At 41.9% G+C, this 18,181-nt stretch overlaps 1 protein-coding gene across 2 annotated transcripts in view; it reads right to left on the bottom strand.

The window, feature by feature from the left end:
- Positions 1 to 18,181, bottom strand: part of ARHGAP8 (Rho GTPase activating protein 8) — a 302,432-nt gene that overhangs the window by 8,078 nt on the left and 276,173 nt on the right. For both annotated transcript variants that reach the window (XM_077825721.1, XM_077825758.1), the window contains one exon: positions 9 to 86. In XM_077825721.1, coding sequence (XP_077681847.1) covers positions 9 to 86 — 78 coding nt within the window. The remainder of the gene's footprint in view (positions 1 to 8; positions 87 to 18,181) is intronic.

The raw sequence follows: 18,181 nt of genomic DNA on the forward strand, positions 1-18,181 counted from the left end.
CGACTTACCCTGATTATAGAGTTTCTGAACCTCTTTGATAGTTTGTATGCTGGCTGATCTTCTGAACAGGCCTTCTACTCGGAGCCCTGAAAAAATAAAATGAAGGTGCTCTGTGTGAAAGCTGTCGTTCATTGGCTTGTTTTGATGGGTTTCAATCCTATTAGAACAGAGTGAGTGGGTTTGGTGACAGGTACACATGACAGACTCAGAGGCAAGCATTTTTCAAAGACTGCCATTTTGTTGAGTTTAGAGTCCAGCGAGGTTCTTCTGAAGAGGTACCTGCATACTGTGATCCATAAAGCCAGGATGTAAATCAAACATGCTTTACCCTGGAATAGCAATCTGAGCTCATCCTTTAGCATACTTTGTGGAAATAACATTTGCTTTTCTCAAGGTTTTATTAAACACTTTGCAATTAATTTTTTTCTTTCAGGGTCAAGTTTACAAAAGCGCCCACATGACGCAGGAGACTAAGTCCCATTTCAAAGATAGTAGTGCCCAATGGCTTATTTGTACAAACACTTAGTTCGTGGCAAGCTGGGGTGTGAATCTACCGCACACTAACCTGCCACAGACTAGCTGTGTCTGTGTGGACCCTGCTGCCATACATTAAAAGTTCCCTATTGCACTTCAATCTATTCCTGTTTCAAAGCAGGGTAGATAAAAATGAACCAGGGAACTTTTAGCACACAGCAGCAGGATCCACATGGAAGTTAGTGTGCAGGAGGCCAGTGTGGGTAGATTCACATCCCAGTTTGCCATCAATTAATGTTCAAGTAGACAAGCCCTTAGAATTTTAAAATCATTGGGATTTAGGCTCCTAAGTCACTTTTGAAAATGGGACTTTAGTCATATAGGGATTTTGCAAATTTTACCCTAAATTTCCCACAAAGGCATCTACTACCCCAAAAGACAGAGAAAAGAATGCAGTGAACTTCCTACATTCAAAGCTTTAGATAAACATTTCAAAATAGAACATTTATGTGAACGATTATGAATCTCTTCAGTTTGCAAAATTTGGGACAAGAACAAGTTATGGGATTTCAGGTATTTTTTGTTTCTAATTTGGCATGAAGTCACTTTTCCCTCTCCCCAGCCTGTGCTGCTCCACCCAATCTGCATGTCTTGCAAGGCACAGGATAGAATCTGACTCAGGGTGTTCCATGCTCTGGAATCACTTTCCCTGCTGGTCCACCAAAACTCAAAATCTCTTGATCTTCTGTGGCAGGAGGAAAACTGTTTGCTTGAAGGGATGGCTGCCTGTGTGGGAGGTGCACAGACTTTTAGGCAATGTCCTGCCAACACTTTTGTATGTGCTTAACTTAAAGCATGCAAGTAGCCTCATTGAAATTAATGGTCATGTGCTTAAAGTTAAGCAAATTCATAAGAGTTTGCATGAACAGGGGCCTTACTTTGGTTTGAGAGTGTTTTAAGTAGAACTAGTTACAACATTTTTGCTGAAATATGCCCTTTCATCAAAGCTTAAATGTTTTGCAGAGATGTACTGGTTTCCACAAAACTTCTGATAGGCAGGTTTTTAGATCAGGGAGGGAGAGACTCTCTCTATCCTGGTGGATGGGACACTGGCCTGGCATGTGGGAGACCCATGTTAAAGTCCCTGCTTTCTCTTCTACCTTTCTGGTGTGTTAGCTGTGAAAAGAGAGAGCCACTAGGGGGTATACAGCAGGCAGATATAAGCGTGTGTACGCAGAAAATAAAGTCCGTCTTATATTCACTTCCACCACGGTGTCCTGGGCCTCTGTAAACTCTACCCTCACCCCATTTGTGTGAAAATATTCTGAAGGTTTTATTTTTGCTCTAATGTGAAACTGAATTGTTGTCCTCGGGTCAGCTCTAGTTTTTAGGCAATATGTTAAAATGTGGTATTGAGGCAGTCATACAGTACTATGACTAGTCCTTTAATTACAGAATATAATCCAGAATGCACAGACTGTGATTTAGTGCATCTTAAGTTACTGCACATATGCTTGGAGTGGTGATGCCCCTGTTTAACTGGTTGAATAATACATTTTGTCATTCTCTTTTATTGAGGCACGTATTCTACTTATTTGTACCCCATTATGCAAAGAAACAGAAAAGAAGACGTCCCTAAAACTTGTCCCAGTGCCTAGTCTTGCAGTTAACTTCTTCATTGCTTTTAGCAGTTCAAAGCAGCTAGTGAAGTTGATGTGGGATTCATAGATCTTTGATTTTGTAAGGTGACACTTACGTAGGTCCTTATGGTTTAACTGATATACATGACAAGGTATTTGCACAGTTAACTCTCTTCTTTCTCAAAAATTGTATTCATAATATGAATTGAGATTTTATTGTCTCAGAATTCTAAAGTGTAGATTATGCTTGGATTCATCATTTTTAGTAATAACATCTACATTTCAAAGTACTATTTGCCAGCTTAGTCCTGTGTTAAACTAGTTTCTGAGACTGTGAGGAGACCAGCATATCTGCTAGAGAGTGAGGAAAGAGACTTAGATGAAAAACAGATTTTTTGCATTGTATTATTTTAAGATAAGCATTTATTTACCTTCACACTGAAATAGCAATGAGCAAGTTACGCTCATTTTGTAAATTCCGTCTCCGTGTGTGAGAAGGACGAGAATTGACAGGCATGGTTTTGGTTGCAAAGAGCCTTTTTTTGCAGACTTGGAAGGGGGTTTGTATGTACTTGTGGTAGGCCCAAATAAGTTGACACTGGACCTGATCCTGTACCCGCGTAAGTCAATTTAGGAGGCTTGTCATTGTCTTCGGTGGTGAATGATACAGCTCATTGGGGAGGTGGCTTTAGAAATGTTGTATTCTGTGAATGCTAGCTTGGAGAAATGACTTATTTTGTAGTTTGACATTCTTTTTTAATGTAAGGAAGAAGCAACCATATAAATGGCACCCAGTCTGGTGAATAATTGATACAAAGTATTAAGAATTATTTTAAAAAGTAGTATGTTGAGTGGGAGAGGAAATAATCTCCTTTTGTGGTAATTATTTAGTAAACTCTGAGAATTGGTAGGTAAAGTCCCATAGGAAGAAAATCTAAAGGAAAAAAGAGCTCAGGAGAGCTTGCAGTTTCTCAGAGAAACTATATTAAAGGCTCAACAGCAAACTGGCCTGATACGAAGGAAAGAGGTTCTATCAGGAACTCGAGTGTCCTGAAAATAAAAAAGAATCCCACAAAAAGTGGAGACATGGACAAATTGCTAAGGAGAAATACAAAAGACAAGACTAGCCCAAGCCATCAGGGACAAAATCAGAAAAGTAAAGGCACAAAATGAATTATACCTAGCAAGGGACAGAAAAATCAATTAGGAGCAAGAGAAAGACAAAGGTCCTCTGCTTAGTGGGTAACGAGAGCTAATAATTGATGACATAAATGATCTGGAGAAAGGGGTAAACAGTGTGGTGGCAAAGTTTGCAGATGATACTAAACTCAAGATGCTCAAGATAGTTAAGACCAAAGCAGACTGAAGAACTTCAAAAAGATCTCAGAAAACTAAGTGATTGGGCAACAAAATGGCAAATGAAATTTAATGTGGACAAATGTAAAGTAATGCACATTGGAAAAAATTACCCCAATTATATATGCAATATGATGGGGGGCTAATTTAGCTACAACTAATCAGGAGAAAGATCTTGGAGTCAGCATGGATAGTTCTCTGAAGATGTCCACACAGTGTGCAGCGGCAGTCAAAAAAGCAAACGGGATGTTAGGAATCGTTAAAGGGATAGAGAATAAGATGGAGAATATCTTCTTGCCCTTATATAAATCCATGGTACGCCCACATCTTGAATACAGCATACAGATGTGGTCCCCTCATCTCAAAAAAGATATACTGGCATTAGAAAAGGTTCAGAAAAGGGCAACAAATGATTAGGGGTTTGGAACATGTCCCATATGAGGAGAGATTAAAGAGGTTAGGACTTTTCAGCTTGGAAAAGAGGAAACTAAGGGGGGATATGATAGAGGCATATAAAATCATGAGTGGTGTGGAGAAAGTGAATAAGGAAAAGTTATTTACTTGTTCCCATAATATAAGACCTAGGGGCCACCAAATGAAATTAATGGGCAGCAGGTTTAAAACAAATAAAAGGAAGCAGTTCTTCACTCAGCGCACAGTCAATCTGTGGAACTCCTTGCCTGAGGAAGTTGTGAAGGCTAGGACTATAACAGGGTTTAAAAGAGAACTGGATAAATTCATGGAGGTTAAGTCCATTAATGGCTATTAGCCAGGATGAGTAAGGAATGGTGTCCCTAGCTTCTGTTTGTCAGAGGGTGGAGATGGATGGCAGGAGACAGATCAGTTGATCATTACCCGTTAGGTTCACTCCTTATAGGGCACCTGGCATTGGCCACTGTTAGCAGACAGGATACTGGGCTGGATGGACCTTTGGTCTGACCCAGTATGGCCATTCTTATGTTAATTATCATAAATTCACGCGAGTTGGTGTGTAAGGGTGCGCTTTATAAAACGTAGGTTAATATATTATTTTTAGCCATCTACTGAATGATGTTCATGAGAGTGAGAGTCAATATAATAGCAGGATCAACAATGTAAACTAGTGGTAAAACCTAAATAGAAATAAGTCAATGGAATTTGAATGGACACCCAACTAATACTTACAGTATGTACAAGAACATGTATTAGAAATTTAATTCTCAATTCTGCAAATATTTATGCCCTTATCTAAAATTAAAGTTAAGCATGGGCATGACTATTTGCAGGATATGGGGCTAATACTAAACTTCAGAACATGTGGTCAAGTCTGGAAGAGTTATGAATGACAATATACCAGAAAACCCACTCACACAGAGGCTAGGACGGACAATATAGAGTATTAGAGGACCAAACAGCTATCTGAATGCTTGTTTTACTCCCGTCCAACCATATTTAAATTGAATAAAGTTATTGCAAGCCACATCAACTGCTCTGTTAAATTTATAGCTCAACCTGTGTGAAAGTACAGTTCTGAAAACAGTAAGCAGAATAGGCACTGCCTTGAGCAAACAATCAATACAATAATTTCCTGAGAATTTGAGAGTTTCACCCTAGCTGCCACAGGTGCAGAGAGTATTTTCTAGATAAGTTTTCCTTGGGATGGATCTCCTAATTATTCACTATTTTGTTTTAATGAGTTTATTTAACAGTTACAGCCTTTATCTGATGTGGCTCTCCCTCTAAACTGTTTTGTAATAAACATCCACTTTTAACATGTTTATTCCTTTATCGGGTATGCTTTACAGTAAGCTTTCCTGGGTCTAATTGAATACATTAATCTGAAGTGCAGACAGCAGCTGTGCATACCTAGGACTGAATCTCCTCATTGTTATAATAATTATACTTAATACCAAACTTTTGCCAGGTAAGTTTCTTAGCGGTCTTATGGGCAAAAGTGACTTTAAGCTTCACCTACAGAAACATGGAATATTGATGTCGCCTATGCTGTTTTCAGAGGTAATTTTTCAAGACAAATAAAATGTAAGCAATAAATGATGATTTTGTTTTTACCACAAGCACCAACCAGACAGTTACCAAAAGTAGGTTTCTTCCAGACCCTTTAACTTCCCCACACCCTCCAGCTATTTAAACTAAATAGCACATACAACTATTTAAATTAAACAGTTTTGATTCCCTTTAAATCAGCACAGCCATCCTTAAAGCAAAACTCCTGCAACCAATTTCTCTATTCACTTGGGAAGTGAATTGCATGATTTTCTTTTCTCCCAAAACCAGCAATGTTTTTCCTCAGGTGGAAAATATGTAACCCTTTTATAAAGCATGGGTCATAACTTTAGCAAAAAGATGGTAGAGGAAGAGTCATTTTTTGTAGGAATAAAGACAGCTTTTTTTCTGACTGATTCCTTTTGACCTTTGTAGTGGTCAAAATCAAGTAGAATTACGATAGTATCCCTTTAAAAAAGTTATTGTTCGTCCTGTGGATCTCACTCTCAGAAGCCACCAAGTCTCTTGCCAGAACAGAAGTGTCTATATATGTAGCCTTGCATGATGTATATAGTTAGTAAACTGAGCATTCAGACCCCACTGTACCTGTGTGGGTCCTTCATATTATATTGTTGTTAAGAGCAAGAGACACAATCACCTTTCTGAGTAACTTAGTACTATTTAGCACCAGGTCTGTCAAGCATGTTCAAAGAATGCTCTGTGTTTTGCAGCAGACAAATCTGAATAAGAGGACTGGAAGGGCAAAAAAGTACCCTCAGCAAACACTGTCCCCACTCTGAGGCATTATTGCTTAGAATTCTGCATTTTCTTCAAAACTTTTTTTTTCCCTCCCGTGAGACCAATTCATCTCTTTTTAGGCCTGCATAAATCAAGGTATAAGGTCTGGTTTAACACAACTTTATGACAGAAGTTTAATTCCACTTTCGTAGGGAGAAAGATACTCCCCTTGGTAGACAAGTTAAACTACTTTGCCATTTAATAGCATATTCCAGCCCTACAGAATAAGCAGTTGAATGTGTAGACCTTGGACACAAAAGGTTTACTTTCAATGTTTGCTTGTGATTTTGAACAATTTAGAAACATTCCATTGCAATTCCATGTCACGCACCCATATACCCCACTCCAAATGGCAGATCCTGAGCTGGTGTAAATCGGCTTGGCTTCAGTGAGATCAACAGGGCTGTGCTAATTAACAGCACCTGAAAATCTGGCTCAGAAAGTCCAGAATTAAAAATAAAAAAAGTTGGACATTATATAGAATGGTTCAGTGATCTGAATGGGGAAGAGGTTGTATTGTCCTACCATGTGTATTCACTGACAAATAATTGCATAGCTTGGGAACTTCGCTGTTTGTAACAAACAGCAGTATTCAAACTATTCCATAACCATAATTGGAAATAGCTTGATACTCTATACTGCCTTTTAAATAAAAGGGATTTTACTGCCACAGACAGAATTTTACAGTGCAATGTCATGGCCTGTAATGGCACAATATATACCTATAGGACATGGTGTTATACTCAGAACTAAAATAATTAGAGTGCAGATAAAAATATCTTCTACAACACCCCGAGACTTCTTGTGCCATAGGAAGAACACATAGGAATATTTAAGAAGGGTCAAAACTGATTTAAAAAAATTAACAAAAAAAAATCTGTGTTACAACTTTGTTGAAAAATTCTTTGCCAGAAAGAGAGAAATTAGAAACTCATTAGATTCCTCTTTCAAAATGAGAGTTAATTATTTAAATTCTTACTGCTAAAAGGAGTGATGGGCCTGCAATTATATTAGAAAGCACAACGCTGGCTGAAACGCTATACATAAAATACCCAAACTTTGTTTTAAAACTCTCCCAACCACTTAAGGGTAGATTCTGCCCTGCCCTCTCACTGGAACACCGTAAAGATTTGAGGAAACGGCATAAGTAACCTTCCTTCCTCTGTTTGTTGCTTGTGTAAGGCAGATATTTTATACGTTGTCTAAGAGCAAAACCTGGGCTTTGCTGGTTACAGGGGCAGCTCCATCTCTATTCCACAGGGGTGTACAGTGACGAGGATACATGGGGTGGAGGTGAGGCCATGAGTCCAGACCAACAGAAAGAGAGCGGGTTAGTTATACTGCACTCAACACAGGGGCGTAGCAGTGGTTGTCTCCACATGGGGCAGTGTGACTGCTCTGTGCTTAAGTTGCACAGTCTAGCCCTTGGATTTTAGAATGAATAGGTTCAAGTTACAGCTGATATCTTTGAGCAGAGATTATTTATGATATGTGGGCACCAACAAAATGTAAGTGGTTCTTATTACAAGGTTTATTTTTATCTTGAGATTTCTGCAGAGATCTCAACCACACTTGAAATTTATAGTGTCTCAGTGAATCCTGGTAAAAATATAACTTTTGTGAAAAATGCAAAAGCCAAGAACCCTGAAATGTATATTTAGCCATTGTCACACTTACCCGGTGTTGCATTTTTAATGTTATTTGATATACAAACTTGACAGAAGTGTAGGCCAGTGGGCAGATTCACCAAGCTGGGGCAGGCCAATGGCTTGATTCAGGGCAAGTTTTATTAAACAAACAGAAGAGACAATAGGTTCAAAGGAATACAAAATGCTAAAATACTTTCCTGCTCTCTACCAGCTGGGAAGGGGAGAAGCCCTCACTGGCTACAATGCAGAGCATGTCCCAGTTCAATCCCTGGCTTCATGAGCCATGGGAGTAAGGAATACGCTGGGTCTCCCTGGATCACTATGGGCATTTAAACATCCTCCACTGGAATCTTCTGAAGAAAGTCCCGGCTTGCAGTTTCCTGTACAGGCCAGCGTTCCTGAAGATGCATGCATCATGCACCTTGCCAGACCACCCCATGTTGACTTCAGTGAAACACCCACAGTGATCCACAAGCGCCTGCAATGCCATAGAGCAGTACTCCTTTCTACTGATGTACTCAGTTGCAAGATGGTCTGGGGCCAAACCTGGGATATGCGTGCCAGCTATTGCCCTACCGCACTTATGGTATCCCACTGCCACAAAGCTCTCCACTATTTCACGCACGTTGCCAAGAGTCACAGTCCTTCATAGCAGGATGCGATTTAATGGCCCTGCACACTTGCGTTAATGCAGACCCAACAGTACACTTTCCCGACTCCAAACTGATTTGCAACTGACTGGTAGCATTTTGCAATTGCCAGCTTCCACACAGTGATCACCACGTGCTTCTCTGCAGAGAGGGCAGATCTCATTTTGGTGTTCTTGTGCTGCAGTGCTGGGGCAAACACTGCACACAGTTCCAGGAAGAGGAGGTTACTCACCTGTGCAGTAACTGACGTTCTTCGAAACTAGATGACCTCCTGAGGTCCCTTCCAACCCTGATATTCTATGAGTGCCGGTGCGCCCCTGAGCCATTTGGAGATTTTTACAGCAGTACCCATATCGGCCGCGCATGCGCAGAGCCTGCCTCACATACCAGTCGTCTTAATAGTGCGCATGTGCGGCTGAACTCCTCAGTTCCTTCTCTACAACGGAAGCCACCCCAGTTCCGAAGCAGAAGGGAGGAGGGTGGGGAGTGGAGCACCCACAGGGGTCACTCATCTCGAAGAACTTCAGTTACTGCACAGGTGAGTAACCTCCTCTTCTTCTTCTTCTTCTTCTTCTTCTTCTTCGAGAGGTGTCCCTGTGGGTGCTCCACTGTAGGTGACTGAAAAGCAGTATCTCTCAAGGAGGTAGGGACTTGAGATCTGGAAGGAATGCAGTAGATAGAACAGCTCTGCCCACACGCGTATCGGTGATGGGTCCCTGTGTAAGAGCATAATATTTTGCAAACGCATTTTCAAAAGCCCAAATGGAAGCTCTGGAAATGTCCTGAAAGGGGGATGTTATGCAGAAAGGCCATTGAGGCTGCCATGGATCTGGTGGAGTGAGTCCTGATAAAGGTAGGAGGAGTCACGTTCTGTAGCTGATAACAGAGACAAATGCAACTCGAGATCCACTTGGAAAATCAGTGGTTAGAGATAAATGAGTCCTAAGAGCATTTTGCAATGGGGATAAATAGCTTGTCGGAACGCCTAAAGGTTTTAGTCCTCTCAAAGTAGAAGGACAAAGCTCTGCGCATGTCCAAGTATGCATCATAGATTCAAAGGAATTCGCATGTGGTTTTGGAAAAGATAAGGAGATGGATAGGCTCATTGACAGGGAAAGATGAGTGCACCTTCGGAGAATTTCGGGGAGTAAGCGTAGGGTGACTTTGTCTTTAAAAAATATGGTGTATGGCAGATCTGCCGTGAGTGCTGCAATTTCTCCTGTGCGTCTTGCAGAGGCAATCGCTACCAGAAATGCAGTTTTCATAGACAGATGTAGGAAGGAACATGTGGCTAATAGTTCAAATGGTTTTTGGATAGGCATGTTAAAACTAAGGGGAGGTCCTAAAATGGATTAGGCGGTTTGATGTCTGGGTACAGGGTTTGGGGTCCCTTAAGGAATCACTTAGTAATGGGATGAGCAAAGATAGTCCTATCATCGATGGCATCATAGAACATTGTAATTGCGGCCAAGTGGCGTTTGATGGGACTCAGGGAGATTCCAGAGAATTTAATCTCTAACAGATAGTCGAGGATTAGCAGGAGAGGCATGGAGAAAAGGAGCAGTGTTTGTGACACCCCACCAGTGTGTAAATCTTGTCTGGTTACGAAGGCAGGTGTTGCATGTAGAATTTGTTGTGCTATGAAGGAGTACATTTTGAACCTGCTCCGAGCAAGTTCGCTCGGCATGAGAGAACCATGAAGCCAAACCTTGAGGTGTAACATGATTAAATTGGGGTGGAGTAGTAGACCCTATTGTTGGGACAAGAGATTTGGGCAGAGGGTAGTGGGATGGGTGCGGAAAGCTACATCTTGGTAAGGAAAGGGTATCATGTCTGTCCGGGCCATGTGGGGCTATCATTATGACTCTGGCTTGGTGTGTTCGTATTTTTATCAATAATTTGTGTATGAGTGGTACTGGGGAAATGCATACATTAGGTCAGTGTTCCATGGGAACACGAACGCATCCCCCGAGGAGTGTTTGCCTAGTCCTGCTCTGGAACAAAATCTGGGGCATTTCTTGTTTGCTGCAGTGCAAAAAGGTCTGTGGTTGGGTATTGTACTATCTCCTTGTCTAGTTCTCATTCGCGGTCTGTGGGAAATCTTCTGCTGAAGTCGTGGTGGTGGTATTGAGAGCGCCAGGTAAGTATGCAGCTGATATTCAGACATTGTGTCTGAGACACCAGTTCCATCATTTTATTGCTTTTGTACAAAGGGAGTGGGGTCTTTCCTCTCCCCCTCCCCGCGGCCTGTTTACATAGAACATGCAGGCAATTCTGTCCGTCGTCATCCTGACATGCTGGTTTTGTATGAAGGGGAGAAATTGGAGGCAGGCATTGCGTATCGCTCAGAGTTCTAGGCGTGAGTGTTCCTGACTACAAAAGTGCAAGAGGCCATGTGGCTTTGGAGTTGTAGGCAAGCTCGTGCAGCCACTTGTGGACTGTTGCACAGCTTGGGAATGAAAAGGTTGATGGTGTTAAAAAGGTGTACTGGGAGAGAGGATATTCTTTTGTGGGAGTTGAAATGTGCTCCTATGAACTCCAGTTGTTGGGTGGGAGTGAGTGAAGATTTTCTTTTTTCATTCATAGGCCAAGAGCATGGAAACATTGGATTGTCTGTTGTGTGGACTGAATGGCTTCTTGGAGGGTCCTGGCTTTGAAAAGGCAGTTGTAGAGGTAAGTAAAAATTATGATTCTCTGCCTTCTGAGATGAGCTGTTATGACCGTGAGTTCAGAAAAAACACGAGGTGCAGTCGAGAGGCGGAAAGGTAGGACCCTAACTGGTAGTGTTGTGAGCCCAGAACGAAGTGAATACAACAACTATGTGCAGGATGTATGGTCACAGGAACATAAGCATCCTGCAGGTCGAGGGCTGAAAACCCAATCTCCCTGCTCCTGTGTTGGAATTATGGTTGCAAGTCACCATTTTGTACTTTTTTAAAATTTTATTTAACTAATATATTGAGGCATCTGAGGTCAAGAATGGGTCGCCATCCCCCAGTTTTATTTTGTGTTAAAAAGTAATGGGAGTAGAACCCTTTTCCTCTGTGTTGATTAGGCACTGGTTGTACTGCTCCTAATTGGAGGAGATGATGCACCTCTTGGTGGAGCAGTTGTTCGTGAGAGGAGTCCCTGAAAACGGACGCGGGGGGGAAGGGGGAAGGAATGGGCACTGAAGTAGGGATAATGTTTTCTATACCCTCGGTCACATCTTCAAATTTGCTTATTAGTTGGAGGGGGTTGACATGGAGCCAATGAAATGGCGTGGCGACATTGATATCTTGGTCACTGATGTTGTTCATGTGGTCTATGACTTTGTTGAGCATACACTGGGTAGCGTGGATGTTGATAAGGTTGGTATCTATATTGTCTCCTCCTATTTGCAGGGGTTGGATACCGAGAGACCGTAATGTCGCTCTTGAGTCTTTCATGGAGTAAAGCACATTCTTGGTGTTACTGGCAAATCCTTTTGATGGTGAAAAACTGAGATCTTCAATGGTATTCTGAACCTTGCAAGGAAAAGAAGACTATGAAAGCCAGGTAGCTTGACACATCATGACTGCTGTAGCAGTGGACTTTGCAGCTGTATTAGCAACACCAAGCACAGCTTGTAGTGTGGTACAGGAGATGATTTCTCCATCAGAGACTATGGCTTTGAACTGATGGGTTTTTGCCCTCTGGAACATCATCAATAAAGTCCATGAGTTTCTCATAATTTCTGTGATCATATTTTGCCAGAACAGCCGCATAATTAGATATCTGGAATTGTAATGTGGATGAAGCGTACACTTTACGACCAAGCAGGTCCAGCCTTTTACTGTCTTTATCAGTTGGGGTAGACCTGGGAATTGGTGTTTGTTCTTTTGGTTAGCTACCTCTACTATCAATGAGTTTGGTGCTGGGTGAGTAAAAAGGAACTCAGATCCTTTGCAAGGAATAAAATATTTCCGGCTAGCTCACTTACAGGTAGGTGTGCTCATAGCTGGTGTCTGCCATATGGTTTTGGCAGGATTCCTAATGGCTGGATTTATAGGTAAGGCAACCTTGGATGTGGAGGAAGGTTGCAGGATGTCAGTCAACTCATGTTGGTTTTCAGAAAACTTCCTCCAGATTAATCCTCAACTCATTGGCGACTCTTTTGAAGAGGTCTTGAAATTTTAAGAAGTCATCTGACAGCGTTGGTGGGGGAGGCAGTATAGCCTCATCCTGTGTGGATACAGGCTCCACAAGGGTTGGGGAAGCATTTGTAGCGTGTTCATAGAAGTGTGGAGTAACAGGTTGTTGTTGTTGTTGTTGTCTCATTCGTAGCCGTATGCACTGGTGGTGGCAAGGTGGCATTGCTCCTATTTCTGGCATCTTGACTATCATAGTGGAATCACTTATATGGTGCCCAGGGATCCTGTATTGCCAATGACCGGGGAAGGTGGTGCCATCCACAGGTTTGTATACCAGGGATGGAGGTGGTTGATGAACGAAGACCTAGATTTTCTGTGACCAGTGCTGATTTGGCTCTGTGACTGGGAGAACTGGTATGGTGAAAAGTCTCCCTGCACTATGGCTTCCTCATCACTAGAAAAGTGAGAAACAGACAGAGACAGGTGTCCGGACTGCATGTGAATGTCCAGAGAAAAACAGGTGTCAAGTAGAGGTGACTGTAGGTTAGGTGACACCTGTAGGTCCGGTGAATGAACGAACTGCAGTGCCGGAGAGCCTGTGTGAGAGAAACCCTCCGTTAGGAATGCCTGCGGCACTGGAGGGTCGTTCTCTGCACCGTAGCGCTCAATGCATGCGCTGAGGTCGGCGGTGCCAAGGAGGTAAGCGCAGTCCGGGTCTGCTCCGGCAAGGTCCTCTGTGCTGGCACCGTGTCCACTGCGGTGCTGGACAGTGCCATGAGAGAGGTAGGCAACTTGAAGCCTGAAGTCTCGGCACTGGGAGCTTGCACTGTTGCCGCAGCCACAGGCGGGATTAGCGCAATGCCTGGAGAATCGGCACATCAAAGGTGCTGAGCCGGGGGAAGGTCTGCGTAGAAAAATAGACCTGCTCAGCGACCCTTTTGCTTTTAGTGTTTCCCTTCTGGGTGAGGAAGGCAGGCATTTTCCTTTTTTGTCCTTTCTGGATATGGAAGGGCTTCAGTTCACTGAGGAGCCCATACCTGGGTGAGAAGCAGGTCCGAGTGACTTCTGCCCAAGAATCATTTTCAGGCGGCGTTCTCTGTTTTTATGTGTCCTGGATTTTAATTTGGAACAATGGGCACATTTCTGAGGAATGAGGGACTCCCCCGGGCATTTTATACACTGGGAGTGACCATCCGAGATAGGGATGGCGTCCCTGCACATAGTGCACTGCTTAAATCCTGGGGAGCCAGGCATATTAGCGTCGGCTGGAGGCTGAGAGGAACAAGCAGGAACAATTTTTTTTTTAAGGGGATGAACTTATCTAGTAACTAGAGTACTAAACTAAGAGGAAAAGTTAATGAGTCTGCTGTAGGTCCAACTCTGGCCGGGGACGGTAGAGAAGAAACTGAGGAGTTTGGCCGCACATGCTCACTATTAAGACAGGACTGGTATGTAAGGCAGGCTCCGCGCATGCGCGGCCGATACGGGTACTGCTGTAAAAATCTCCGAACAGGGGCACACCCACACTTACAGTGGAGCACCCACAGGGACATCTCTTGAAGAAGAAGGTGGCTTTCTGCATCTGAAAGTTCTGCAGCCACTGCTCAACATCTCAGTCCTGCATAACAACATGATCCTACCACTCAGTCCTTTTTTCCCCCGAACCCAAAAGTGATGGTGCGCACTGCTCTGAGAATGCCAAAAGTAATTTGGTGTTTCTTTCCACAGCACACAACAGGTCAGGCACTTCTGATTCCTGTTCAGATGGGGAGCTCATGATATACTGCATGACCATCTGCAATGTGTTCATAACAGGGACCACAACAGTAGAGAACAGTGCAGGATCCACCCTTTCAGACAGAGATGGCAGGTGCACCGTAAACAGGAGCCGTTGAAAAATGCTGTGAAATGCAGTTGGAAGCCCATGGAATGATGGGACAGAAAAAACTGCATCATGGGACATTAAGCCCACACCCATGATGCACTGCAATCCACTCGGCCTTTCCACAACTCCTAGCTGTAGAAGGTGGCCAGTAGCACAGTGGGATAGCTACACACAGGGCACTGCTCTCTCGGTCAATGCTAGAGTACTAATTGTGGATGTGCTCAGCCAACAGAAGCAGCATTGTGTGAACATGCGCAAGCGATGTAATTATACTGTTGTTCTTTCATCGGCATAACTTGTGTTGGCAAAACTCTGTAGTGTAGACAAGGCCTTATGCTATGGACTAACAAAACTACTTAATATTTGGAGAAAAAATAATTATGGGATGATGCAAGTAGATCTCATCTTTGGCTGAGAACAAACACTCCCTCCATGAATCTGGGATTGTCTCCTTTATACAGTTTGGATCTTTGATCCTTAGAGACTGTGAATAGGTGACTAGTCAGACAATAGGTTTCTCCTCAAGATGTAGCTTCAAAAGGCTAGGTCTGGAGATGGGGAATTTGCAATCACCTCCCCCAGGTATTTCCACTCACTTAACTGTATAAGTTCACATTGTTTCGTATAGTCCTTTGAAGCTCCTAACACTTCCCAGAGTTCACATTGCTCATGTTTCTTACCTAGAGATGTATACAATTCCACAGTAATACATAAACATTTGCATTTTTAATACAATGTACTCCTAAGATCCTTAAACTTAATTCAATAAGGTTTGTCCAGTATATTGTAGGACATTGCCATATCTCTCACACCTACTTTATAGCAATTTCATCTAGACCACATTTCCCATTTGCTTATGACAATGTCATGTGGGAAGGTCAGAAGCATTACTAAAACTAAGATATACCATGTCTACTGCCCCCCCACAACTCTCCGCACCCACCACTAGGCCAGTAGCCCTGTCAAAGAAGGAAATTAGGTTGGTTTAGCATGATTTGTTCTTGACAAATCCATGCTGGCTATTCCTTATAACCCTTTTATCCTCTAAGTACTTACAAACTGATTGTTCAATAATTTGTTCCAGTATATTTCTATGTATTGACATTAGGCTGACTGGTCTATAATTCCCTGGGTCCTGTTTCTTCTCCCTTTTAAAGATATGTTCTATGTTTGTGCTTCTATATGTGAAAGAAAGCATAATCAAATACAGTAAAAATCTTAAATGAATCAAGCTATATACCTCAGAATCTCTATTGAAAGAAATCCCATGCTTGAATAATAGAAGTATAGCAATAGGAATATAATACCAACCACCTGACGAGGATGGTGATGGTGAAATGCTCAGGAAGATTAGAGAGGCTATCAAAATAGAAAACCCAATTACAATGGGGGATTTCATCTATCTCCTGGGTACATGTCACCTCAGGACAGGGTGCAGAGATAAAGTTTCTAGACACCATTAATGTCTGCTTCTTGGAGTAGATAATGCTGGAACTCACAAGGGGAAAGGCAATCCTTGATTTAGTCCTAAGTGGCACACAGAAGGTGAATATAGCTGAACCATTCAGTAATAGTGACCACAGTATAATTAAATTTAAGATCCTTGGTAGAGGGGCAATACCAAAGAAGCCCATCACAGTAGCATTTAACTTCAGAAAAGGGAACTACACAAAAATGACGAAGCTAGTTAAACTGAAATTAAAAGGAACAGTCAAAAGAGTGAAATGCCTGCAAGCTGCATGGAAACTTTTAAAAACACCATAATAGAGGCTCAAGTTAAATCTACACCCCCAATTAAAAAAAAAAAGGACCAAAATAGTTCGAAGTTAGAAGCATAAAAGGCATCCTTGAAAAACTGGAAGTTGAATCCCACTGAGGTAAATAGAAAGGAATATTAACTCTGGCAAGTCAAGCGTAAAAGTGTAAGTAGGCAGGGTAAAAAGAATTTGAAGAGCAAAAGACAAAAAAAAGTTTGCTGTTAGTTTTTGTCAGTACAAAGTATTGGAAGCCTGCCAAACAAACAGTGTGGCCACTAGGCGATCGAGGTGCTAAAGCAGCACTCAAGGAAGAAAAGGCCATTGCAGACAAGCTAAATGAATTCTTTGCACCTGTCTTCACTGTAGAGGAGATTTCCATACCCGTGGCATTCTTTTTAGGTCATAAATCTGAGGAACTGTCTCAGATTGATGTGTCAATAGAGAAGGGTTTGGAACAAATTGATAAATTAAACAATAACTAGTCACTAAGACCAGATGGTGGTATTTGCCCAAGAGTTCAGAAGTAACTCAAATATGAAATTATAGAACTATTAACTGTGGTACGTAACCTATTCTGTACCAGATGACTGAAGGATAGCTAATGTGATGCCATTTTTTTTTAAAAGCTCCAGAGGAGATCCTGACAATTACAGGCCAGTAAGCCTAACTTCAGTTGGGTTGAAACTATAGTAAAAAACAGAATGATCAGAAACAGATGAACATGATTTGTTGAGAAAGAATCAACACAGCTTTTATAATCTATTAGAATTGTTGACACCCTACAAGAAACATATGGACAAGGGTGATCTAGTGGTATGGAATATTTGGCTTTTCATAAAATCTTTGTCAAGGTCCCTCACCAAAGGCTCTTAAACAAACTACGTAATCATGGGATAAGAAGGAAGGCACTCTCATGGATCAGCAACTGGTTAAAAGATAGGACACACTGGGGGAGGGATAGCTCAGTAGTTTGAGCATTGGCCTGCTAAACCAGGGTTGTGAGTTCAATCCTTGAGGAGGCCATTTAGGGATCTGGGGTAAAAACTGGGATTGGTTCTGCTTTGAGCAGGGGGTTGGACTAGATGATCTCCTGAGGTCCCTTCCAACCCTGATATTCTATGATACTATGAAAGGATAGGAATAAATGGTCAGATTTCAGAATGGAGAGAGGTAAATTGTGGTGTCCCACAGGATTCTATACTGGGACCAGTGCTGTTCAACATGTTCATAAATGATCTGGAAAAATGGATAAACAGTGATGTGTCAAAGTTTCCAGATGACACAAAATTACTCAAGAGAGTTAAAATCCAAAGCAGACTGTGAAAAGTTACAAAGAAGTCTCACAAAATTGGGTGACTGGGTAACAAAATTGCAGAAGAAGTTCAATGTTGATAAATGCAAAGTAATGCATATTGGAACACATAATCCCAACTGTACATACAAAATGATGGGGGTCTAAAGTAGCTGTAACCACTCAAGAAAGAGATTTTGGAGTCATTGTGGATAGTTCTCTGAAAACATTTGCTCAATGTGCAGCAGCAGTCAGAAAAGCTAATAGAATATTAGGAACATTAGGAAAGGGCTAGATAATAAAACAAAAAATATCATAATGCTACTATATAAATCCACAGTATGCCCACACTTTGAATACTGTATGCAGGTCTGCTCACTCCATCTCAAAAATGATATATTAGAAATTGGAAAAAGTACAGAGAAGGGCAACAAAATGATTAAGTGTATGGAACAGCTTCTATATGAGGAGAGATTTAAAAAACCGGGACTACTCTATTTAGAAAAGAGAGGACTAAGGGGAGATCTGATAGAGGTTTATAAAATCATGAATGGTGTGGAGAAAGTGAACAAGATAGTGTTATTTA

The sequence above is a fragment of the Eretmochelys imbricata genome, chromosome 1 (assembly GCF_965152235.1).
Source record: "Eretmochelys imbricata isolate rEreImb1 chromosome 1, rEreImb1.hap1, whole genome shotgun sequence".
In the NCBI taxonomy this organism is placed as follows: Eukaryota; Metazoa; Chordata; order Testudines; family Cheloniidae; genus Eretmochelys; species Eretmochelys imbricata.